Here is a 27,689-nt window from a genome sequence, read left to right as displayed (position 1 = left end):
AGGAAATGGGAAAGAAAGTTATACACATCATGAACAAATCACGCTTTTCTATATTTAGTCCTTGCTACTGTTTGAAAAGTACAGCTCTGTTCATAGCAGTCTGGCATGTGTTTCCTCAGTGCCATTTCAAAAAGGGGAAAAATAAATATGGGAATTTTTTTGTAGTGAAAATAGTTACTCAGTGAAATCACACAAGTTCCTTCTTTTTCTCTTGATGAAACCTCAAACCCACTAGGCACAGATTCCTGAACCTCAACTATGCATGTCAAAGGCTCATGCAGAGTCAGCAAAATGCAGTCCAGAAGATGTGTTCTGGTGGCTGAGAGAGTCAGGGCAGAGAAAGCAGGGGTAGGAACTATGACATTCCTTGGTCAGTGGATGGCTTGGCTAACGATCAGATTATTGCCCCCTGGAGGAAGCAGAACCTGAACTACATATGTAGAGAGCCACAGAGCATTACAGTTCTTTGCTTAAGATGTTTCTTCTGCCTGAGTGTCTCTCTCTGCTCTCTGTCTATGGGAAAAGTTTCTCTGAGTGTCTTACAGCCAACCCCCCAATTCAAATACATACATTACTGCGCTTAGTAGTTTCAATGACAGTTTTGGGATTTTCTTAGTCTGACACTATATTAGTTATCATTAGGGAACAATAACAACCCATGACAATGGCCATGGCCATGTGAAGGGGGACTATGGGAAATGAAGGAGTCCAGGATGCTGTTCAGGATTCTGACTTTCTTCTGGGGAGAGGTATTTGCTTTCTGTCCTGGTGTGTGCCAAATAAGAAGATTCTCTAAAAAATCAGAACTCTGAGCCAAGGGCGATGTGAATTTTCCCTGGAGAAAATGTTTATACCACTAAGCAAAGATAGCACCTTATTTCTGGGAGAGACTATACAGTCTTCAGACATAAACAGTTCTGCCTAGATAAAATTGTGGTTCAGGGTGAGAATGATACATTGCTATAATTAATGCTAATTTGTGGATATTGCTGTATTATTGTCATTGTTTTTAATTGAATATGTATTAAGCTCCAACAGGGTGCTATGAATAATGCCAACTTATAGTTGATTTTTCAGAACACTCAGAAGAATTTATAAACACCAATAACGGAAACTCTCAGCACCCCTTTGAGGTGGTAAACGTTGCCATTTCTACAAAGGAGAAGTGAAGTAGATTGTGTTTGCTCTGTTGGCACTGTGGGTGAGAACACAGAACTGTTGAATAGGAGAAAAGTATTTTCCCTGTCCCCTGGAACTGGGTTAGAATACATTAGTAAAGAATTCTTCTTCTTGCTTTTGGAGTTGTGGGATTTTAATTAAATTGTTCCAGTTATTGTTAGCACTTGCATTAACACCAGGCAACCAAATTCTAGGCCAGCAAATTTCAAGTTGAGTCTAGAAAAGAATTGGGAGAGAGACCAAAGACTTGTTAAATGCCAATTATTAGGCCCTGCTTCCAAAGTTTCAGATTTGGTAAATCTGGGAGGAGGACTAAGAATTTTCCTTTTAAACCCTGGCCAGGTGGCTTAGTTGATTGGAGCATTGTCCCATACACCAAAAAGTTGCAGCTTTGAGTCCAAGGAAGGACACATGTCTAGGTCTAGGGTTCCATCACTGATCTGAGCATATACAGGAGGCAATTAATCGGTTTCTCTCCCTCTAAAGTCAATAAACTTATTGTTAGGTGATGATTTAATAAAGAAAATAATTTTCCCTTTGAATGGGTATCAGAGGTCTTCTGTCCTCAGAGGAGGCTCAGCTTCCCTTAGAAATTGTAGATCTGTCTTCAGCCACCCAAATATAGCCTCAGTCTGAGACCAAGACTTTTTGTTTAATATCTGTGGGGTGTCTTAGAACTCACGTTGTATGAAATCTAATGCACCTCTCATTTACAGAACATACTGCTAGCCAACATTTATAAAAGATTTATTGTACACTTAGCATTCTGTCTGGACATGTGGCTCCCAAGACCTTATGCCACCTGGTTTCCACATTGCCCCTGTGGGGTTTATATTTTCACTCCCCTCTATCATGGGAGGTTAATAAAACCTAGAGAGAGGGTATGATTTGGCCAAACATCTCACTGTTTTAAATCCTTTTAATTTAAATCCAGGTAGGGACCAGATCCTACTTTAAGTTTGAACCACAGATGGGTACAGAGCCTCTAGAACTGGTTTCAGTGAAAATTCATCATAAAGAACAAAGTTCACCTTGGAATAGGGAGTTGGGGGGAAGGAAAGCTAGAAAGACCAGGTCAGGTTTTAATTCTTGCTTGGTTATTTGTCTTGGTTCTTTAATACAGACTAGGTATTAAACTATGGCTAAGTAAATAGTAGTCATTTGATTTATCACTTGACTTTGAATGTTCCATGGAAAAGGAAACATTTCTAAGGAAATCCCATAATGAGGCATGAATAGAATTCTGGAATAGAAAAAGGCTTTTTAAGTTGAGGCAATAGGCAGGCTTGTGACAGCATCATTTCTTTCCTCCTTTAGATTTTTTTCAGCCTTTACCTATGGAAAGAATACTCTTTTCAAAGCACACTATTAATTTGTATTCCCAAGATAGAAGGCAGAAGTGTTTGTCTTGTAGATTCACATTTACTGGTATTCCTGATGAAGGTGAGATCAATTACTTTCTGATATGGTCCTGTACTCACTTTTTATCAATGGCAACCTTTTTCATAAAAATAGGAGTCCCTGCTAGAAATGTTCTTAATGTAAATGATCTGTGCACTGCTGAAAATATATGTGATTCATACCATGTGTTTGTTCCTACATTCAACACTAAGTCCTAAGATACAATTACTCCTGCCCACTCTCTCCTTCGTCATGGGGACTGTGTTTATCCCTTAGATATCTGTACCCTGGATACCAGCCAGGCTCCTTCTAGGCCTAGGGGTGTGTACACCTGCGTAATCCAGCACAGCTGACTCTTTGAGCCTGATCTTCCTTTATTTTTACCTAAAAGGACACTTGTTATTTACCAAGTGTTAGTGCCCATTGCATTTTTCCTCCTATATCTTTATGCTCAAGTGATAAATAGCTTAAATATATTTTTCTCCATCTGAGATTTTCTTGATTCTCACTGCATCTATGGAGTTCTCTCTGATTTTTCTACTTAACTACCCGCTTCACTCTCTTCTCTCTCTCTCTCTCTCTCTCTCATGTGCTAGCGATTACATCTTGTGTTTCATAGACTTTAGCACTTACCTGCCTGTAGTCAGCCCTGTAATATGGTTATTTGTGGAGAAACTAACCTTCTTTTTACCAATTCCTATCCTTCATATCAATGTGTCCTGAATATTTGATCACATTTATGTGACAATGAATGAAAACTGCTAAACGGGGAGAGAGAAGGCAAAAGGGAGGATTGAAATTTGACTTTTATCTGTAGTTACATCCATGACCTGATTCACGTTAACCTGATTGGCTTGTATGATCGCATTTGAGGCTTGACAGCAAGGCCTTTCCTTTTTGCATGTCCAGTCTGGTGTCATGGAAAGTTCAAGAGCTAGAAAGTTGCAGCAAAATGTTTGAGTCCTAAATTCCAATCCTGAGTGACTTGGAAAAGTCTCTTTTTCTTTGACCCTTGCTATTCTCTTTTATAAAATAGAAATAATAATACCTACTGATATCTAGGATTGCTGAGAGAATCCAATGAGATGTATTTAAGAAAGTGCTTCTCTGAACTTAGGCCCTGTTCTGTTGATAATGGCAGTGCAGAGAAAACTATGATTTCCTTTTCCCATGTTCCCAGAGGTAATGGGTCCCAGGCTGTGTACAGTGGGTGGAGTAACTGGCTCATAGGGTATTTCCCAGAACTGTCTTGGAACAGAAATTTTGAGCAAGAGAAGACGATGAACAATTTTTCATATTATTAAGGAGATGATGCATCTTTTATTGTTAGAATATATGATGCCTGCCATTTTATGTAGTTTCTTCATATCTCATCTTTTCTTAGACTTTGAGATAGGACCCAATTTTTTTTTTTTAATATATTTATTGATTTTTTACAGAGAAGAAGGGAGAGGGATAGAGAGCTAGAAACATCGATGAGAGAGAAACATCGATCAGCTGCCTCCTGCACACCCCCCAGTGGGGATGCGCCCGCAACCAAGGTACATGCCCTTGACCGGAATCGAACCTGGGACCCTTGAGTCCGCAGGCCGACGCTCTATCCACTGAGCCAAACCGGTTCGGCAGGACCCAATTTTTTTTTTTTTTTTGTCTTTTCACCTCCTGCCTTCTTGCTAGGATGTTGCCACTCTCACCTATCTTTTTTCATTTCCATTAATCAGCTTGTGACGCTCAAAACAATATAACTGAATGTAACCTACTCTATAAAGTCATTATCAGTGATTATATTTGAAATAGGTATTTCAGATTTTATATTGTTAGTATCTGTTCTATATCTTCTGTATTTTCAACTACCAAAGTATCACTCTAACTAGATAGAAATAGTATTTCGGTTCTAGTTAGTGGCTGTAACTGAAAAAAAATCGCCATCCACATTAATAAGAAATCCTTTAAGCTTCATATAATATTAGTTAGTGATTTTCAAATGATCTTTTATAGAACTCTTCAGGGAACATTATTGGAGGCAATGGGGAGGTGGAATACTAGGCTTCTGCTGGATTGTACTTGAACCAGACTGGCTGTTTTTATCTTTTTTAAATATTGGGGTTTCATGTATGATGTTTTTTTAACCAGAGAGTTCTGCTAGTTAAAAATGTCTATTTTACTGTTCGATCACTAATTTTTTTGTGGTTAATCTTAAGGTTCTTATTGATGGATAGATAAATGATATATGTATTATTACATGCTATTTTGTAGCTGTTTTTATGCAAATTGACCTTTGTTTTTGTTGTGTGAGGCTACCTTAACAATATAGGTGTGTTGTTTTTTTTATAAAGATTAGAATTTAGTAGAAGTACTTCAATGAATAGGTAAGCAAACACAGTAAAAAGGGAAAATTTTTTCTTCTTTTGTGGTTGTTTTTTGCTTTCCTATATGACTATAACAATGAACAATGGGGCTGCTTGTGTGTACTCAAGCACCATGTTAACTATGACCTGACCTTACTTACCATGGAGTTGGCTTAAACTCTGACTCTTTGTAACTCTAGTGAGTTTGTGTCTGATTTAAGGCAAGTTGTGAAATACAATTATAGACTCATACAATATGAAGACTTAAAATATAAAAGGAGACTTGGCAGCTTCATATACCTCATTTTATAGAAGTAACAGTTGAGGTTCAGAAAGGACATGCACTGCCTGATGGTGTCCCATAGACCAGGCTTTGTGCTGACATCTCTGTGAATGAGAGGGGCCTATGCTAGAATAAGAGGACTGGAACAGAGGCTCCTTGAGCAGCTCAGTGTGAAGGAGTTTATCATAAGGATCCATGTGGATGTGATCTGGCAGCAGAAGGTTCAGGGACAAGGCCATCTCTCTTTCCTTCTCATTCCCTTTTTCTTCCACCCTTCTTCTCCTCCTTCTCCGATCCCCGAATTCTCTATTGTTTGTTTGTCCATTATTCTCCTCTTTCCAATAATTGGCTACTTATCTCTTTATATGTTTTGGTTATTAATAATTGACCTTGAACATGATCCTTTTGGTTTATCCTGATTGTAGTTTCACCCTCATGACTGTTCTGTTACATGTTTCTTAGTTCAGTTTTAGGAGAGGAGGTTTATTTGCCTAGTGTATCTTTTTGTTACAGGCGAACATACCTCAGGTGTCCAGCCTTTCTCTGTGGGTCACAGTGTTTTGAAGTAGGAGCACATGGTCCAAAACATGTGTTTTTTTGTTTTTGTTTTGTTTTTTTGTTTTTTGGCAACAAGGGCTGGGGGTAGGACCATTTCCTTTAAAGAGATGTGGGATGGTCAAACTTGAGGACTATGTATGAGGCTGAAAAGAATGAATGATAGGGAATGTGAAGGAAAAATACTGAGGCATAAGTTAAGCCCAGTGTTTAGGTTTTACCTTTATGTTCTTTTTTTTTTCTTTAAGTATACTAGAACCATGAAAAACTCCCTTCGTCTCCTGTTGTTACCTTATTTTCTGTTTATTCAATGCTGTATTCCCAGTTGTCAAGCTATTATCCCACTTCAAAGTGTGAACACATTATCTCTATTTATAATGCTAGTGTTTGGTCCAAAGATGACTTTTTGAGGCACCTTTCTCCATTGCCCATAACCTGTGGGGTAAACGAATCTTCTTAGACAACAGTGAGCCTGGAGTTTTAGCCCATTTTTTTGCATATTGAAAACGTGTAATTGTATTTCTGTCAGCTATCTACACTAATAAAAGAGCAAAATGGTAATTGGCGTACGACCGCTACCCTTCCCATTGGCTAATCAGCATATCCTTATGTAAATTAACTGTCAGCCAAGATGGCGGCCGGCAGCCAGGCAGCTGGAAGCGAACATGAGGCTTGCTTGCTCCCGTGACTGCAGACTGCAACGTTCCCCACCTGACTTGCAGGCCTCTGAGCTGGCAGTTTGAAACATTCTAACAAATATAGCTGGCTGGGATCTCAGAGCTGAAGTTATACATTGTTTCGATTATAGAACGGCAAACAAACCAGCAGCGGAAGCCTCAGAGCTAGAGCCAGAGCTAAAGCTGGCCCAGAAGAAAAAAAAAAAAAAAGAAAAAAAGGAGTGGTTGGGAACTTCAGTCAGCCTGAAAGCAGCCCTCAGCCCCTCACCCAGACTGGCCAGGCACCCCAGTGGGGACCCCCACCCTGAAGGGTGTGTGACCAGCTGCAAACAGCCATCATCCCCTCATCCAGGCTGGCCAGGCACCCCGGTGGGGACCCCCACCCTGATCCAGGACACCCTTCAGGGCAAACCAGCCGGCCCCCAGGCCTCTATCCTATATAGTAAGAGGGTAATATGCCTCCCAGCACTGGGATCAGCGGAGCCAAGAGGTCTCCTGGCACCAGATCAGCATGACAGGGTGCAGCGCCCAAACCCCCTGATCGCCCTGCGGCTCTGTGTGTGACAGGGTGTGGCATCCCAACCCCTGATCGGCCCTGCTCTGTGTGTGACAGGGGGTGGCGCCCCAACCCCCCCCCCCCCCCCTCCACAGGCCCTGCTCTGTCTGTGACGGGGTAGAGCCATAACCTCCCCATCGGCCCTGCCCTGAGTGTGACAGTGGTGGCGCCCCAACCCCCTGATCCACCCTGCTCTGTGTGTGACAGGGGGCGGTGCCCTAACTCCCCTATCGGCCCTACTCTGTGCGTGACGGGGGAGCTCCCCAACCCCCTGATGGGCCCTGCTCTGTGCGTGAGAGGGGGGAGCTCCGCAACCCTCAGATGGGCCCTGCTCTGTGCGTGACGGGGGGGGGCGGGGGGCAGTGCCCCAACCCCCTGATTGGACCTGCTCTGTGAGTGACAGGGGGCAGCGCCCCAACCCCCTGATTGGCCCTGCTCTGTGCATCACAGGGGGTGGTGCCGCAACCTCCCCATTGACCCTGCCTTGAGTGTGATAGGGGGCGGTGCCCCAACCCCCCAATCAGCCCTACCCTGAGCATGACTGAGGGTGGCATCACAACCTCCCAATCCGCCCTGCTCTGTGCATGACAGGGGGCGGCGCCCCAACTCCCCAATCAGCCCTGCTCTGAGCCCAACCAGGGGCTGCACCTAGGGATTGGGCCTGCCCTCTGCCACCCAGGAGCAGGCCTAAGCCAGCAGGTCGTTATCTCCCGAGGGGTCCCAGACTGCGAGAGGGCACAGGCCGAGCTGAGGGACCCACCCTTCTCCCCCGAGTGCACAAATTTTTGTGCACCGGGCCTCTAGTTAGATTATAAGCTTCTTAGGGAAAGGGTTGTTTTTTGTGCTTAAATCTCTGTATCCTCCACATGGTATTACAAAGAGTCTAAAGAACTTGGTGTATTTGATATCACTAGGCAGATGTGAAAGCAGTATTATCCAGTAAACTGTAAATTCCTTGAGGTTGGGGATCATGCTTACTTTAGGCTGCCTACTACTTAGCACAAACTATTTCATACAGCAGCATGGGAAAAAGCCGCTCACACAAACCAAGGAGAGAGTTTCTCTATGAACTTTGCTATCATAAAGAAATAGACAAAGAGTACAGTGGGGCCTTGACTTACGAGTGTCCCGACTAATGAGTTTTTCAAGATACGAGCTGTCTCTCGGCTGATTTTTTGTTTTGAGTTTCAAGCTAAAATTCGGGTTACGAGCCAGCTTCAGATACCCCACCGCTAGTTGGCGCAGCGAACGTCACAGTGAACGCCACAACATCAGCCCAGCATCACGTGTCTCACTCATTCACTTTTTGATTTGACATATGAGTAATTTGAGTTACGAGCTCCATCACGGAACGAATTAAACTCGTAAGTCAAGGCCCCACTGTACTCAGCTACCAAATCAGTTGGGTTATCAGTAATGCCTCCTTGGGAGAGAGTGCATGTGATAATATAGATAAGTGGGTTTTGGAAAGGTAAATCCTTCAACTAAATGAGCGGGAAAGAGAGTGCACAAGTCAGCAGGAACTAAAACATGTTTTTCTCATCCAACATATTGAGTCTCATTCCATAAAGTTACATTTCTTCTAGGCTAAAAAGGCCACACTGTCTATAATTCTCACTACCAAATGTTACCTATCTCAACTCGACATTGCCTGAATTAGTGTGATGAAGGTGCTCATATTATTATTATATAGCATGGGGTTTTTATTAAATAGCCATGCTACTCTTTTCATGTTTATTTTTATTCATACCTTTCGTATCCATGATGCATATTATCTACTGGTATTTTCATAGCATCATTAACCATGTAACATAGGTTGTTTTTAAGATAAAAAAATTCATAAATTCACTTCTGTTCACATATACATCCATACATAGATGTGCGCACACCTTTACCCTCTTAAATGTGCACTGTGTTAGAAATCTACTTCAAGCAGTGGTTCTCTCTGTGTAATCCTCAGACCAGCACTATCAGCATTACCGGGGAACTTGTTAGAAATATCAGATCTAGGCAGGGGTGGGGAATGTCTGGCTCATGGGCTATATAAGGCCCTCTAAATTATTTAGTTTGGCCCTGCCAAGGCAACTGCAGGTGGGATTTGAAATTCAATAAATCTCAGAGCTTTATTCATGCAATATAAGTTTATATTAAGTGAATTATATTAAGCAAATGACGTTATAAATATCCAAATGACCCTTGGCAGAAATAAGGTTCCCAACCCCTGGTTATGGAATCAGAAACACTTGGTGGGGTCCAGTAATCTGTGTCTTAACATTTTGTCCAGATGTTTACATGGAGGCTAAAGTTTAACAACCACTGATTAGAATTATGTTCTTCACAGTTAATTTTTTAGCACCATTACCTGTGTTAAGAAGCACAAGAAGTCCATGTAACTGAAGCCTACAGCTTCAGAATTTTACTTTGAATCAAAATATTTTTAAAGGTTATATACTCAGTGAACTTACTATATCAGCCAAAGCAGTTCTTTTGAGACTGTGGTCATGGCAATAATTGCGTAGCTAACATTTATTGAGTACTTATTATGTGGACAGTACTTGACATGTATGAATTTGTGTAATAATTCAACAACTGTGTGCAGATCTGAGACTCAGAGAGCTTAGGTAAATGGCATAAGGTCACAAAACAAGTGACTGTCATATCCAGGTTTTAAACCCCTCTAAGTCTGACTCCTGGACATTTACCACTATTCTTTTTGTGTTAAGTGTGCTTTAGGTGGACAACTTAATAAAAATTATGACAAAGAAATTTGTTGATTATTTCCCTAGCTTCTTCAAGAATAGAAAGACAATAGATAAATGACAAATATATGCCTACTTAGTTTTTTGCTTATAGGTAATGTTTTTTTGGTATCCTTTTTGTTATCACCAACTTTGTTTCTTTAAAACTAATATTAGGTAAAATAGAATAATGAACTTTCTTGACCATAAAAAAAATAAAAATGAAACAAAGTTCATGTTGTGTTAATGAATGCTTAAATAATAACTTTGAAAAAAATAAAAATTATATGTAAAAAAAATGTACTCTTTTGGGTAGTAACTTTCTAGGCTTCTCTAAGATGAGATAGTTTTATACTCCTAAGCAATCAGGGGAAGTTTCTTTCCTATAAGAAATCACAAAAGGAAGCCAGAGACTGGGTAGAAGCCTGTAGTCCCTTGGTGTCACACATGGGATCTGGAGGAAATTTTTGAACTTTGTGAAACACAGTTTAAAAATCCTTCTTACATCATGTTTTCACTCTGATTAGTTGGTCTTTTTCTCCGGTATGGTTTGAGCGGTCACATACAAATTTTGGCTCTTCAAATCCCCTCCTGTGCTGTGTTATTGTGATTACTTGACCTCATCAAAGTTTTTGATGATGAGGTCAGGGTCATACATATTTTGAATGTGACTCAGGGTATTGGCTCTACTTCTTGGATGTGAGTTTCATAGGGCAGAGATTAGTTCTTAATTAATTAGATCATTCCCCTTGACGGTTTTTCTTAATAGCCTGAACAAGAACTCACTTTTTAACAAGGTTGATTTGATCATTAGGTTCTTAATGTGTGTTTTTTTATAGCAGAAGACTTTGCAGTTAGTTCTATTTCCTGTCCTCAAAATGGAAATTAATTATTATTAACAACAACAACAACAACAACAAAATACCACAAAATGTTATACTAAGCAGGATCCATGTATTTCCATTCATTAATAGTGGGTACTCTCACAACTTTTCAACCACCAATGCAATATTCAGTTCAGGCAAGGATTATCTATGGATGCAAAAACGATTGGGTGAGAGGTTCTTGATACGAAGAATATTGGTAGAGTCTCACAGACAATTTGTTGAGGTAAAAGGGAGGAGGGCACATTCACAATGGAGAAATGCAGTGGATTCTTCATTAATCAAGTCATCACAGTTGACATCACCTAACTGGGCCAAACTGTTATCATGGGCTTCAAGATAGAGTGCAGTGGCAAAGACACAGCATCATGCATTGTGATATCCCTGCCATACTTGTTCAATCTGAATCTAATCATCAGGGAAAGCCAGATTATTGAACTTTTTATAAGACACTTGGCCTAAATAAATATTTTTAGGTCGGTTTCATGAAAGACTAACGTTAAAAGAGAACAAAAATACATGTCATCTCAATGTGTGATCTTTGATTGGCTTCTTGATGAGAATTAATAATAATAGATAAAAGGACATTACTTAGACTGCAGGTGAAATGTGAGCATGTGCGCATATGAAATAATGCTGCACCATGTTAAATTTCTTGGATGTGTGAATGATATCAAAGCATTAGGTGTTCTTAGGTGATGCAAGCTGAAGTATATGGAAGGGAAGTTTCTGTAACTTCTTTCAAATGTTTTCAGTGCTTTAACAAACAGAATATATACCCTTAAATATATTGATAAAGGGTAGATTTTGCTATTATAAACACAGCCCCCTTTCCCTTTTTGCCACATTTCTGTCCCTTTGCATCTGAGTCAGGTTAGAAAAGATCTCTTGCTGCTTGACTTAAATCACCTTACTTCAGTTTCTTTTATTGAAGGGTAGTTATTTCTAACTTTTTAACCTTACCATAGTAAATGAATCTTTTACATATAAGCTGTAGAATTTTCCCATAGCCTTACAAATGGATAAATGAATAAACTCCTCTGAGTGGTCATACCTATCTTCTGATTGTTATTTAAGAAAAAAATTAAGAGAGAGAATGGGAGGGGTGGAGACGAGAGAGAGAGAGAGAGAGAGAGGGTGAGAGAGAGAGAGAGAGAGAGAACAGAATGTTGGCCATTGATGAATCTGGGTATAGGGTTTGTGGGTAGAGTTCATTTTACTACTTGTACAACTTTTCTGTGAGTTAAATTTCTTTTTAAACAAGATATTTGGATTTAAAACATGGATAAACAACTGGTTCTTGACTGTCACATGTAATTAGTGGGTTAGCAATATGTGGGCTAAAACATGACCCATCTAAAGTCAGACTCTTGGAAATAGCCTCACAGACTATACATTTTGGTTCTATACTCTGGTTTAAACTCTGTTCCTGTGAATTTACAAATGGGGATGCCATCACCCAATAATTCTACTAGTGGCACTTACAGTGCTTATAACTTTCCAAGTTATAAGAAGCCCCAATTGTGGTTTGGTGAGCTTTAGTCATATACATATTTATTGAATGAATGAATGAAAATAATTATATTCTAAAAAATATCTTATGAATGCCTTATTCATGTTGGGTTTCTGGCTGTGAGTAAAAGACACTTTTTGTGCCTCACCATTTATCCTCTGGTCTTACCTTCATGCACCAGCCTTTGCTACAGCAACCACCCCTGTGTAGGTATAATCTGGTGGCACCTTGCCTCAGCTGCAGTACCTTTCTCTCTCTTTCTGCCCTGGGGCGTCTCTGCCACCACTCCACTTCTTGGGATAAGTATGAGGGAATTTATAATCCCATAGGCAGCACATGTTCATGGAGAACTGGAGCCCAGGGATAATCTATTCTTTCACCCCTTAGTGGGAAGATCTGAGGCACATTTCACAGGACTCTGAGGAGAATAGAGACCTACTTACCTATGTGGCTGACCAGTTCAATACAGCACATTTGAATTGGCTTTCACTCTTCCCCTGCTTAATTTTTCTAGTCCTTCAGTCATGCTTCCTGGGACCGACATGCATGTCTTCACATGAGGCTTTGATTTTTGGCAGAACCTGGACCAAGACAGTGGTATCTCTCTAGTTTTGGTTGAAAAAATGAAAATTGTTGTTACAATAACCACTTTATAAGAGTTTATGTGGTGTCTAGAAAAAGCATTAGGCGAAGAGTCAGCAGAACCTTCCTTCTTGTTATTTGGCCTCCAGCAGGTCATTTAGCCTTTAGGTAAATGGTAAAGCTACAGGGATGAGGAGTTAAGGAAAAGATACATTACTATGTGTGTGTAGGATTCTGTTAGCTGGTTATAAAACTGTGGCCTCTGGTATCTAGTATAAAGTATTGGGAGTAGCTATGTTATAGTCCCTGAATCTAGAGGTGCTGTGAGATTAAATGAGCATTCCAGAGAAGGGCTGTTGGTGGGACTTGGGAGGACATCTGTTATTTGAACTGAGACCTAAAATAGAGACTGTATAGTGATAAGGAGGCCTCTTCTTATCCATAATGGGGATCGAAATAAATGTAGGAGCAAAGCACTTCTCAGAAGGTCAAGTAAGGCAACAAGAGGTTATTGGTAAAAAATCTCACAGCATTAGGCTGGACTTATTAAATTGCATCAACCTAATGTGAGGAACTAAAAATGGGGAGTAGTTTCAACTCAGAGGAATGGTAGAATAAAGAAGCTGAATACCAATTGCGTGCATAGGCTAGTTGTACACTATAATTACTTGTTCCATTGTATTGCTCAGGGTAATTCTGTGATTTTGAGTCTCTGTGGTTAGATATCCCAGTGACTTGGGACATGGGCAGTTGATGTACTTTGTGCTACAGTACAGATGTTGTAGACCTTATTAAATGCTGTCTTTTTACTGATACCCCCAGGGAACACTTAATGAATGATGCTTCCCTTAAGGAGAAGAATAATTAACAATAGCATTATTATTCATATTAATTTATAGTTACTGGTTGCTGTAATTAGTGCTAGTTATGAAAATTATAATTATAGCACTTTATAATTTACAAAGTATTTTCTCATCTAATTTTATCTGAATATTTTAATATCCCTCTGTCTTAGGTATGTCAGGTGATACTCTTTTTGTTTTATAGATGAGGAAACTAGGGCTCAGGAAAGAATTTAACCAGGCTGCAATCCACTGCCCTTACCAATATATTGTGCTATCTATGAGTATATGGAAATACATTTATCAATTTTGTACTTATCATAATTTTTTTTATTTACATGTAAGAGAACAGCTTCATACATTTCTCAGTTGTCTTCCTTAACAATAATATCCTCCCTTTTCTTTTTGTACCAGGACCCAGTGTCAGAATATTCACAAGAATGTGTAAAAGATTTTCTTCTGAATAATACCACAATAACTATTTCATAGTTATTAATACTCAGTGGGATAACGATGAGATTGCTTCTGATAGAGGGATTAGCACTTTCAAAAGAACCCTCTGGCCTTATAGTGTTAGGTCAAACCCAGAATGTAGGCTCTGAGAAAACATCGTCAACCTGGCATTTCACTTATTTATTTACCTTTTCTTGTTCTTTTTTTTTCATTTTTGACTGTGGAAGAGAGCTGAGGAAAATCTCCAATTTTTCTCAAGGGCAACCTTTGTATCTGAGCCATATAGTGTGAAATACACAGACATACACACAGATATGCACACACATGCACATTGAGCCATTTGGTTATTTTTTTTTTATAATATAATATATACTCTCTATACTAGAGCATCCACTGCTTTCATTGTACCTTTAGCTGTTTTTACCCCCCAAAAATATTGATATGGAAAGGATTACTGACTGGACCTATGCCAGCATCTGTCATTACCTATTTATTTATTTACTTAAACATCTTTATTGAACATTTCTGTGGATTAGGCCCTCAGCAAGATTCTGAGGAATCATCAAGGAGAGGTGAAGTCCTTTCTGCCATGAAGCTTACGTTCTCCTAGGGCCGTGGTCGGCAAACTGCGGCTCGCGAGCCACATGCGGTTCTTTGGCCCCTTGAGTGTGGCTCTTCCACAAAATACCACAAAATACCACATGCAGGCGCGCATGTACAGTGCGATTGAAACTTTGTGGCCCATGCGCAGAAGTTGGTATTTTGTGGAAGAGCCACACTCAACGGGCCAAAGAGCTGCATGTAGTTCGCGAGCCGCAGTTTGCCGACCACTGTCCTAGGGGAAACTGATGATAGACATTTGTACATAAAAGGTAATGTTAGATCATGATAGATACTATGAGAAAAATAAAACAGGTGAGGAATAAGAGTGCCATAGAGAAGTCAAGCAAATACATCCAGAAGAAGTAAATGTAGAGAAACTTGCTTTCAACAATGTGATAAAACATAGCCATAGTTAAAGAGGGCTCGGAGGGAGAGATGCCAGCTGCCCCTGGGGCAGGCAGCAGTCATCAGGTTTGGTTCCAAAGGGTCTGGGACACAGCTTCATAGACTTTGGTGTTGTCAGTATGCCTGGGTTAGATCAAGTCCACAAGGATTAACTCATGCTGCCTAAATTCACAAGAGACTAATGTATCAGATCCCCTAAGGGCTGCCTAATGCAGATACTTAAGTTTTAGCACTCATGGAAGATGGTTTGGTGAGCAAGCTACCAGAAGGAAAGAAACTAGTTGTGTTCATAGACAATTCTATTATGCTATTATTGCCCAATGCAGCATATTTACTAGAAAGATAAACTTACTTGGAGGACTGTAAGGTTTAATGCTAGCTTGTGAGGGTATCCTATATTTTGTTGTTGCTGAGGATATTCTGGTTTCTTGGCTAATGCTTTTTCTATGCCTTTTCAGACACTATCCTGATATTTAACTGCCTTAGACAAGTTTGATAAAGTTGATTAGTTTACAAAAACTTCCTATTAATTTATTTCTATTGGGTCTTGCTGCTGATGCATTTTGTTTTTTTGGTGGAGCCTTAAGGATGCTCCCAGAAAATCCATGATCATAATTACCTTGTGAAAGAGCCACCTCACTTCATATTTTCAAATTCTAAAGCCACCTCACTTTCTATATTTTTCCCTTAAGCTCTAAGCAATCTACCTGCCAGAACCTTCCCACAATGCCTGGGGCTGCCTTGTGGTAGTTTTATTGTCTACTACTCACCTCTTATTGATTCTGAGTGCAGGTAGAAGTTGGTACTTCTGTTAACATAGGGCATTGACATATGAAATCCATAAAGCTCCTACTTCAGATCAGTGGCCACTGCCACATGCATCCTCTGCAGCCCCTTGGCCTGAACCCTGAACAGTCTCATGCTAGTTCATTTTTTAGACTCATTGATTGGGGCTTGCCATCTCTGTCACACAGACATGGATCCCCTGCTGATTCCTCTTCCTGGACTGTAAGTCTCTCACCCTTGCCCTTCTTGTTCCAACTAAAATGTCATCATTCTAAGCAGTGGTTTCTGAACACAAAGAATTTGCATTATCTTCCTAGTTGGATATGCTTCTTGAGTACAGGATGGAGACGTTTACTTATTTTTACTTTTATACTCATCAAAAAATGTGTGTGACCTTAGAAAAATAACCTTACACCTCTCAGTGTTCTTATTTGTCAAAAAGGGATCATTCTACTTCAGGCCACCACTGAAATGTTATAAGGGTTGGGGGCACGGGGGTAGATTCAGAACATTTTGGACAAAGCTACACTATAACTTGGAAAATTTGAATTCAGTCAGATATCAATGGAAACTGGAAATTTCCTTTTTGAACATGTCTGTGTTGCTTCTGGCAGGGAAATCCGGGAGGCAAGACCATTGAGGAGAGACGCTCCAGCCTGGATGCTGAGATTGACTCATTGACTAGCATCTTGGCTGACCTTGAGTGCAGCTCCCCCTACAAACCTCGGCCTCCACAGGTAAGAGCTGTCCGGGAATGTCTCCATATGGCCAGCTACAAATGGTCTATGATGATCTGAAAATACAAGCTGCTGTTCATGGCCCTTCCTTTTTTTTTTTTTAATCTTCTCACAGTCAACGGTCTAAGACTAAGTCGTCTTTATATTTAATATCAACATATGTTTTCTAACAGGCATAATCCTTAAAATTTAATTTAATTAGTATTGTCTTTAAAATACAACAACATTATACAAAAAACTTCTGAAAATTAGAATTCTTCTTACTCCATTGTCCTTTTCATTTTCTGGCTTTGAGTATGTGGGTATTTTGTATACATTTTTATAGTCTTAACGAATAGAATTTAGCACAATTATGTTAAAGTGAGGGCTACGTCTTCTATAAGGAAATTCCTTATGTTGTACCTGTAAGGTAGCTTCTGTTTTTTGGTTGTTGTATGTAATGCTATGAAGGACATATCCATGAGTATTTTCTTTGGAGCTATTTCCCTGTCTTAGATTCCTAATATTAGGATTTCTACATTAAGGAGTCTGACCACTTTCTTTATTTATCTTTCCAAAAGTTGTGAATAGCTTGTGTTGGCAGTTAGAATATACCAGTGTCTCCTCACGTTCACCAGAATTTGGTGATAGCCATTAATCTCTATTTTTAAAAGGTAGATGGTGCTCCTTGTTATCAGTTCATTTATTTATTTGTTTGTTTGGGTTTTTTGTTGTTTTTTTTAGCTTGGCTCTTTTTCTGCATTGTACTTTGCTATCTGCATTCAGAAACAACTTCCATTGCTAGTGATCATTCCTGTCAATCTCAGGTCTTGAGATGGTAGTGGGAAATCTATGTCAGGGCTTCCATGTCCTCAGAAGACAGCCAATGGAACTCTAGATGCACACACTGGACTGGCACAATTGTCACTGCATGTTTGACTTGTGAGATGCTTGCTTGACTAAGTGACCGTGCATATGGCATGTTGAGTTTACTCCAGTTCTTGAACAGCAGCTCCTGTGTTCACAATGGTTCCTTTCATAAATTAAAATCTAGCCCTGCTTCTCAGCTGTCAGGGCTGTACATAAGGTGGCAGTGCTTTCTTCTTTAGATATATTCCCATTACTTTTCCTAGACATATAATGGGACGGTCAGCAAAACACACTAGAGTAGAACTTAGCTTTTCCTTTGCTATCATTACTCTTGGCCCCACCAGATCTGTTGGTAGTGGAAATACACTTAATTTCTATAAACATCTTGAGATGCAGGTCTGTAGCATATACTGTGGTCTTTTAGGAAAACTGTTAGGAGAAGAAAAGTGGATTGTGGAATGAGAAATAAATAGGACCCCATTATCATTGCCCAGGGGCCCATAATAATAAACTATGGTGGATATTGTAGCAACAAAAAGAAGAGAGTGATACATACTTTTGAAGGGGGCAGAATCTGAGAAGATTTATGAGAAGGCTTGTGTGTTCAGATTGATGGGTGGGTGGACTAGTAATAATGGAGACAATAATGGAGAACAGCCTCAGCCATTGAGGAGAAAGGTCATCTGAGCAGCGCTCCTGCTGTGGGAGCACACTGACCATCAAGGGGCAGCTCCTGCATTGAGCATCTGCCCTCTAGTGGTCAGTGTGCATCATAGCAACTGGTTGAGCGGTCGACTGGTCATAATGGTTGCTTAGGCTTTTATATAGATGGGGAATAGTGGAAGGTTCTCAATCAGGAAAAAGCCAGATTTCATTTCTATAAAGGAACATAGGAAACAAGCTGTGTTCTTGAAAGATGCTGGAGAATGGGCCAGATCTGAGACATTCTCCAGCAAGCCTTTGATGGACCAGTGTTTGATGTTAAGCATTTTTCCTATTCCACTCAGGCACATGCCTCAAGCTCAATTTCTCAGAACAGCAAGACCACTGAGTTTTCCACTGGAGTCACCTGTCCATGATCCCCTCCTTTTTAAAAATAGGGTTTTTGCTCAATCCCCCCCCCCCCCCCCCCCCTAAATTCTTAATATATACTGTGGAGCTTCTACTTAATATAGCCTTCATTCCTTAAGGCTGTGTCAACATACACCTCCCATAAACCACTGCATTTTAATGGGTTATTTACAAGTTCCATTTTTGTTTGCACAATCTTACTGTGCACACAAACTAATAATCACTGATATTTGGACAGTGCTTCACTGATTGTAAAGCATATATTCTCACTTGAGTAAGACTGAAACTCTGATATTAATGATATGCTGATCTGGAGTGGAGGAACCTAAGACTTAGAAGATAAGTGACCTGTCTTAGGACATAGGACTACACTGTGGGCACAGCTGGACTCTGAATTTACACCTGTGTTTGGTTTTAAGTTCTAAAACCAGATTGGGGATGTCAGCATTTTAAAACCATTTTTATCAATGACAAAAATCTATGAAATAATCATATGAGTAACAATGTCCTTAGAGGCTTTCTTATAAAAAGAAAAACATTCAGAAGGTTTAGAAAAATTAATAATGATAATCTTTAAGTAGAATAAGTGGATAATTGAGGTAAAAATCTACTTTTGATGAGTCTATTTCATTCAGAAATTAAAGAGTGATCCCGTCTAACATTTTTATCATTCTACTTTAGGAAAGCAAGATTTAATTGGGAGTTACAACTCATTCTTTTGTGTTATCTTAACTCTGGTGGAACTGAATTAGATATGTTAGTATTTATTAGTTAACATAATTATATGCTGTGAGAGTGATAATCACACACCTAAAATATTAAAAATAGGTGCTAAAAGAAGATGATGTCTATTGTGTTGTAATTAAAAGGTACTTGCAAAGTCCTAGAACTGTAGAATGTTAATGCCCAACTTTGATGTTTTTATTTTTGATCCAAAGCAAATTATAAAACCCATTGAATCACCTGGCTACTTAAAGTAGGCTAATAGGTCTGTGATTTCTCATTATTTAAGCATGCGTTATGTGTGTTCCTGAACCCACTTCTGAACTTCCTTATTAAGGCCACTTTGACTGCTCGATCTAGGGAAAATCCTATTCTATGTAGAATGTACCAGTAGAGGTTCAAAGGAGCTCTATTCACATAACAACTTTGAGAAATGTCTGAGTACTTGAAGATAGATTTTATGGAACCTTTTGCTCCTTTTTCCAAAGGAGCATTTTCTACTCTGAGATTTCCCAGCTTTAGTTCTGTTCACTTATTTATTCATATTTTTACTTGGGAAATGTGGCTTAATTTCACTTTTTCAGTCATTCACCTAACATTTATTGAGATCCCTTTATGGGGGAATCCATGTCCTTGGTCTAGTAATTTGTACTCTTAACAGAGGAAACAAGCACATAATCAATTCAAAAGCCACTAAAGAAGGGCTTCAATGTGCTACTTTAAGCTGTTATGTGACTCACCAGATGTTGAAATTGTTGGAAAATAAAAAATAATAGGAATATTAGCGTTATACTGTGTACTGTTCTAGGGAAGTGTCTGGGAAGACTGCAGAGAGCCTTTGAGTTTATGGGTACAAAAGCCTATGTCATGGGAAAGGCTTGGGATTCAAGGTGCGAGACTAACAGTAATGAGAAAATCAAGGAATGTTGAAAGTGAATGTCTTGTTTGAAGGACATGTTAGTTCAAATGCTGTATTGGGTATGTGCAAAGGGGATAGGCAGATAAAATCACATGCACTTAGTACCTATGTAGCACTCTTGATGCCCAAGAACTCCCATACAAGAGGAGGAATTTAGCGGTGATAGTATTTCTGGCTGCAGTGGGTTTGGGGGGTAACGACTGTAGCAAATTTTAAATGAAATATAAAAATATACACCTGCATCATTACACAGAGCTATGTAATTAAAATAGCTTAGTGTTTGCCGAAACTGGTTTGGCTCAGTGGATGGAGCGTCGGCTTGCGGACTGAAGGGTCCCAGGTTCGATTCCGGTCAAGGGCATGTACCTGGGTTGCGGGCACATCCCCAGTAGGAGATGTGCAGGAGGCAGCTGATCAATGTTTCTCTATCATCGATGTTTCTAACTCTCTATCTCTCTCCCTTCCTCTCTGTAAAAAATCAATAAAATATATTTAAAAAAAAATAAAATAGCTTAGTGTTTGAAACTAAAAGAGCTACCCATTTTAAAATATGTGTATTAGGAAGTACTTTTAGAAGAGCAGATGTGAGAAGTTTGTAGGTGGTTGTGGGATGAGTTGCAGACTGAATATGATCATAGAGTGTGAGAGCTTAGATAGGCCTTTGAGGTCATGCAGCCAAATATTTAGGGAAGAAAAGTTTTTGCTCAGAGAAAGAATGCACTACTCAATGAGGAGCAAGAGTACTGCTTATTTCCCTTTTTTCCTGAAACAAGACGTACTGCTTCTCTGTGGATGATAACAGCAACCGAGGCATAGAAGGGGTCTTTTTAGCATTTCAATTAGTTTATTCCAAAATGTTTCTCTTTTGTGGTACATTCTCTAAATTATGTCTTAGAATCATAATGAAAGAGTATAATAAATTTTAAAAACATAGATAATTCAAATCATAATTCAAAATTATAAAGAAAATTTTTGACAGTATAGTGTCTTTGAGTCAGTGTATATCTAGACCCCATCCAGTGGCATCATCTGTTATTAGAAGTTCAGCTTAGATTTTCTGGAAGAGTTACACAGGGATCAGATTGAAATTCTTTTGATTTCTTAGAAGACAGTGGATAAATCCATGCATTTATTTTTGTTTTTTCTTTTCTTGGCAGAGCCAGGGCTAGAGTTCTGGTCTTCTGATACTAGTACAGAGCTTCCTTTTCTTCCCTGCAGTGAGTTGGTAGGGTCAGAGCTGGTGCCCCTGGACAAACTTTCAGATATTTTATACCACTATTTCAGTGTTTCTGGAAATTTAGTAATATTTTAATCAAGCTGCTTTTGAATTGGTCACATGCAATTTCACTATCCTCATTAGACTAGTATGAAAACATTTAGAGAGATTCAGGGATAAGGATCAGGTTGGGCATAGTCCAATAGCCTAGATTCCAAGTCTACCAGTAAGAAGAGTGCTGTCTTCTCACTTCTGTGGGATTACCTCTCTATGAAGAGCTCCATTCGTGTGAACTACATGCCACACCAATCTGAGCTCCCTTTCCTTTATTTCTAAAATGGGCATGGTCACTACAATCATTTCCCTTGGCAGAAATACTATATCGTTTTAGAGTTTCAAGAAATAAGATGTTGGCTCTAAGCAATAGTTCACTCAATCCTTCCCATTTTGTTTTGGGATTATTAGGTTGAGTCTGGAGCTTGCTTTAAAGCTTCAGGTCTTTGAAGGCCTGGGGGCTTATCTTTCCTGAATGCTGGTTACTTCCTAAGTGCAATATTTTTCTTCCTCATTTAAAGCACTTAAAAAGTATTGTCACTTTTCAGTCTGTTTGGAAACTGGGTACATAAATGGTCACATGTACATGTCTTTAGCTGCAATCCCAGGGCTCCCACACTGAGTTTCTTTCACAGAGCAATAACCTATGAAGCAACCAGAGACATTATTTCAGTTGTGTGTGTACTGTATGGAAGGCTTTTTATTAGGAATTCACATGGCCTGAGGGCTTGCAGGCAGCATAATCAGGGTGGAGTCCTGTGGTGCCATGGATCTTCTATTCTCTTGTGCTCCCTGTTCTAGCTTGTAAAAGTCATGAGCAACTACACGGGAGATTAATTAATAATTTTTTTAATATTTCATATTATTCAGTGCAACCCAAACAAGAAGCAACTGGGAGGTAAAAGCCCCTACATGTGGGTACTGTGATGAGATGCATGTGACTCTCCCTGCAGATTTGAATCTTGCTGGCTTTATTTGGGTTTTTGCTAAATGAGATAGGAACTGGGACTTAGGTTGTTGAAGAGATAATAGTGTCATCTTCCTCTTCCTGTATCTTCCTGGGAAAAATGTAGCAGCATATTGTGATTTGCTGGGGAAAAATGGATTTGCCAATGTGTCTATGTATTCTGCTTACTAATAGCTTTCTTCCAGAGCCATGGTAAAAGTTGAAACATTGTAGAAACCTCACATCTAAGATACCAACTGAGTACAGTAAAATAAAATTTGCAAAGGTAACATTTTCAAAGAAAAAAAGATCTAATTCGTTCAGTGCTCCTGTTTAGAGGATATGGGTGATTCTGAACTAGTCTGGACCTGCCAAAAAAACTTCAGCAGTTAAATAACAATGAGATGGGGGTGGAGGAGTGGTTAGCTGACTCAGAGTTGCATGCCATGAGTTTGATGAAGGGCAATTAATTTTCAGATTCTATATAATTGCACTGCAATAACATTTATACCCGTCCATTTTTAGAAGATGATGTTTGTCATATGTGGTGTCATAACTTTAAACCTTTGTTTTGAATGTAAAATTTTCAGAGTGGAAATTTAAGCTAAAATCTACCTTGGATTGGACCTTTACAAAAGTTTGGTACAAAAATGTCCATGTTACATGCCCCAATCTAAGAGTGTGCTCTGTGTTTGTGGTGTAGGTGAGATCCTAGCAGTAACATGGAAGGAAGCTGAGCAGGCAGCTGCTGCTGACTACCACAAAGAAGCCAGCTGTGCTAAAGCTTGGAGAGGGGTGGGGGAGTCTTCTGTGGTACTCTGGCCATGGTCCATGTGGTAGCCTTTAGCTGTGATATGTTTGCAAGACCTTGGCTCAGAGATGACTGTTACCTTGCACTGAATCATTTGCTTCAGGCATTGGTTTAAAAAGAAATGCACAAAGCTGCCTGTTGAGTTTCTCCATTTTACAGCAGCATCTTAGTGGAAATAATTAGCTCTATGTCCATGCAGAAGCACACATCACATTTGCAAAATTAGAGAGCTTTCTTGTCAGGACTGGTTTCCCTATTTCTTTCTTCCTCTCCCACTGTTGAAATATCTATTTTGGTAGCAGCCTTGGTCTGAAACCCTATGGTCCCCCCTTTTTTAATTTAAGAAGCAAATAAACTACAAAATACAAATCTAGCTGTTTTTTTTTTTTTTGCACTTTACCATGGAAAATACATAGGAGTATTGTGTTTTAAAGGAAAAAAGCCATATCTCAGATAAGATATTCACTGTTTTATTCATTTCAACACCAATTTCTTTGATATGCTTTATAGCCAAATTAAAATATAATGATGATAACAAAGGTCTCTCTAGACAGAAGGTTGGAGGTGGTTAATAACCAGTCCTACATATCACCATTTGTCATGGTGAGTAACTAGTCTGTCCTCCGCATCAAATATCACATTGACATATGACTGCTATGGTTCTTTTCACAGTGTCAAAATGACCAGGAAAGCCATATACACTCCTTTCAGTGAATATATTAATTATAAATATGAATCCTTTATGCATTATGTTTCATAATCTGAGCCCACATATTCCTTATAAAACTGTAAACTGGACTTCAGTTGAAATGAAAGTTATAAATTGGGCACATCCTGCTGTGGAGCCAGCAGGTGCTGTTTTTCGTTGTAGGTGCAGATAGGGCCTCATGTACCAGTAAATGTTAGAATTTGTTTCTCTTTGGTCCCTGGGCTCTAACTCCAAGGTGCACCTATGCTATCCTATTGGGGTTCAAGACTGAAGGGAATTGGATAGTGTTTTGTTGTTCTGACTCACAAATGACTCAAATGTACAGCAAAAATTCTAATAATTTTACCTCACAGACTATACCTTCTAGAGACATTATAAAAGTACGTAATGCTTTAAGCTTCAACAGCAAAGAAGGAATTGTGATAAACACAAGACTCAAGTTCTGAAGGCAAGGTTATCTTTCCTGACATACAAGAGACATGCAAATTTATATTTGCTGAATAAACAGGTAAATGTTGTCATGCAAATCCAGTAATTATGTAAGTATCCACACCTTAGAATCTGCTAAGGAATCCAGTTTGGATAGGCACTGAGTTAATGAATGACAACGGATACCTGCTTTCTGATTTTTCATAATTAATATGTATTTGCACCAGTAAAAAATAAGTGCAGCTGAAGCAGATGAATTTTTGTAAGGATAACTTACTGGTAGCTGCCGATTCAGCTAAAATTTCCATCTTTATGTCTGCATTACCTTACATCACTTGAAAGCAGTATACTTGGTTGAGTTGTTTTCTTGGGATATAATTCCATGCATCATTATATTATTGGGATAATATAAAAGTAAACACCAAGTTATTTTCTGTATCCTCTACATTAGCTGAAAGGAGAGGGCCATTTATGTTTTTTAGTGTTTTCTAATATAAAGATCAATGTGATAAAGTATTGGATTCAATGATAGGAGACAGTTACCTGACTGAGGAACTGATATATGCTTCCTTTTTTCAGAAAGAAAAAAGTCTGCAAAATTATCATCTGACTCTTTGAGTTTTTATGATTCACGTCTTCATTCCTTTACCACATGGTTTTTTGATGCCTCCTGACTTGGTATTTCATGTCATAAGTATATGCCAATTATAAGCCATTTCAAAACTAATTACCTAAATCTAACTTTATGCTTTTTAAAATGGAAATAAACTTTCCATGCATATGTGCCTTTGAACATCCTTTGAACTATGTAAACTTAAGACTTTTTCTTTAAAGAGAGAATTTAATTCTAAATGGATTCTTTGTTTATATTGATGGTAAACAATGGATCCATTAAAGCAACATATTAAGTGATATAAATAAAATATAAGCCTTAAAGTGGCTAAAGAGAATATTCATTTGTTCCTTTTAAGAAATGTGGTATTTCAGAAAGCTTGAAGTACTAGTAGTCAGATGCACAAATCCTTACCTGAGGTGTCTTTAATTCTTTTTCTAATTACATCTTGATATTGTACTACTTACATGATAATACTGAAAAGTGATGCTTCTTAGGTACTGTTAGAGATGCTAAGCTTCTTAGAATATGGAATCTCCTGGGTTTTCTTGGCCACCCCACCTACACAAAGTGAACTTTTATTTCCCAAATGGCCGATATATTGCATTGACTCTTACCAAGATAGTCAAAGCTAGGAAATACTTTTTTATAAACAGCATTCTGCATGATTTAATATTCTATGCAATTAAAGTTTAGGGCTCATTTTCTCACCGGTCAGCCTATTATGGCTAAAAGTTCTGATGTTTAACTTTGTTTATGGGAAGTCCACTTATAAATCAGACCTTCTAACCAGCAAGGGGAGAAGTAAGAGGGTGAATAAGGGTGGTCTGTTTGTAGCTGAGTTACAATAAGTTTCCTGGAGAAAGAAAGGTATGAATGGAAATTTGTTAATCAGGCCATCACCGCTCTGCCATTGTCCATCATATTGTATGGTCAAAAGAGACAGAACAATAGAACTTAGGGCTGAAAATGTGAGAAAAAGATTGCAATGTATCATCAAAACTGGTTAAGGGTGGCTTTCTGTGATGAGCATTGGATTCAAGAATATGATCATTGTGTCTGTTTTTCCAAGAGGTGTTTGGATTCTCTCAGTCATTGGTTAGTTAGTTAGTTAGTTAGTTAGTTTGTTTATTTATTTATTTATTATTTGACTATTAGTTGAACATGAAATCTCTGTTGAGTTTTTAAAAGATATAATGACTTAAATAAATGGAAAAATAACGGTGAATAACAAGGTCTGAACTGTGTGGGTTCACTTATACACACATTTAAAAAAATAAATACTGTCAATGTATTTTCTCTTCCATATGATTGTCTTAGTAACATTTCTTTAGTTTAATACATGTAAAAAATATGTGCCAATAGATTGTTTGTTGTTTGTTTTTTAATAGACTGTTTTTGTTATCAGTAAATATTCTAATCAACAGTAGGCTATTAGTAAATGTTTAGTGAGTCATAAGTTATATATAGATTTTTTTACTGTGTGTTTAGCACCCCTATCCCTCTTGTTATTCAGAGGTCAATTGTATTATTAAGATGACATGCTCCTCAAATTGATCTACAGATCAAAAGCAATCCCTATCAGAATTTCAACTTTTTTCTTTGTAGAAATTTTCAAGTGAATCCTAAAATTCATATGGAAAATTAAAGGACCCATAATAACCAAAACAATCTTGAAAAATAAAACCAAATATTCATACTTCTCGATTTTAAAACGTATTACAAAGCTTGAAGAATCAAGCCGTGTGGTATGGCATCAGAACAAACATTTGAAGGGGAAAAAAAGTACATAGGACTTCAAAATTAAACACTTCCATGTTTCAAATGACATCAAGAAAGTGAAAAAGCAACCTAGGGATTGGGAGATTGAATTGCAGATCATATATCTGATAAGGGATTTGTATCTAGAATATATTAAGACTCATAACTCAATAAGAGAAAGACAAATAATCCAATTTAAAAATGGACAAAGGATCTGAATAGACATTTCTCCCAAGATATGCAAGAGGATAATATGCATAGAAAAAGATGCCTGTCATTATTTCTTATCTCAGAAATGGCCAAATCAAAAGTGCAATGAGTTACTCGTTCACACACACTAAGATGGTTATAATAAAAACGAAAGACAAAAAAAAAAAAAAAAAAAAGACAAGAAAATGTGTTGGTAAGAATGCAGTGAAGCAGGAACTGTCATTCTTTGCTGGTTGGTTGTAAAATGGTGCAGCCACTTTGGATAGAGTTATTACATGACCAACCAATTATATTTCTATTATCCCTAAGAGAATTAAAACATATGTCCACACTTGGACATGAATGTGTATACCAGCATTATTCATGATATCCAAAAAGGAGAACATTCTAAATATCTATCTCTTCATGGATGAATAAAAAGAATCTATTATATTCATAATATTGATTATTATTTAGCCATAATATGGAGTAAAATACTAATACATGATATAACATGGATTAACCTTAAAAAACCTTATGCTTTATGAAAGAAACTAGACACAATATTGTATGATTTCATTTATATGAATAATCAAAACCATAGATATAGAAATATTAGTAGTTTCAAGTGGCTGGATGTTGGGGAGAATAAGGAGTGACTACCAATGGATAAAGGAGTTATTTTGGAAATAATTAAAATATTCTGGAATTATATGGTAATATGGATTTGACAATTCCTTGAATATACTGAGGAGCACTGGTTATACATTTTAAAGGGTGAATTTTTATGATAGGTGAATTATAGCTCAAATAAAAGAAAAGCTTGCATTGAGTGGTGTGCCTGAAATACATAAAAT

The 27,689-nt window shown here is 38.5% G+C and overlaps 1 protein-coding gene across 6 annotated transcripts in view; it reads left to right on the top strand.

Moving 5' to 3' along the window:
• The window catches only part of LPP (LIM domain containing preferred translocation partner in lipoma), a 669,364-nt gene that overhangs the window by 310,585 nt on the left and 331,090 nt on the right, over nt 1–27,689 (top strand). For all 6 annotated transcript variants that reach the window (XM_070406593.1, XM_070406588.1, XM_070406590.1 and 3 more), the window contains one exon: nt 16,420–16,542. In XM_070406593.1, coding sequence (XP_070262694.1) covers nt 16,420–16,542 — 123 coding nt within the window. The remainder of the gene's footprint in view (nt 1–16,419; nt 16,543–27,689) is intronic.

Source organism: Myotis yumanensis, unplaced genomic scaffold (assembly GCF_028538775.1).
Source record: "Myotis yumanensis isolate MYYU_CA2020_CCGP unplaced genomic scaffold, mMyoYum1.0.hap1 SCAF_2, whole genome shotgun sequence".
NCBI classification, from domain to species: domain Eukaryota; kingdom Metazoa; phylum Chordata; class Mammalia; order Chiroptera; family Vespertilionidae; genus Myotis; species Myotis yumanensis.
Note: the sequence above shows the minus strand (reverse complement) of the source record. Positions and strands in the feature narration are given on the sequence as shown.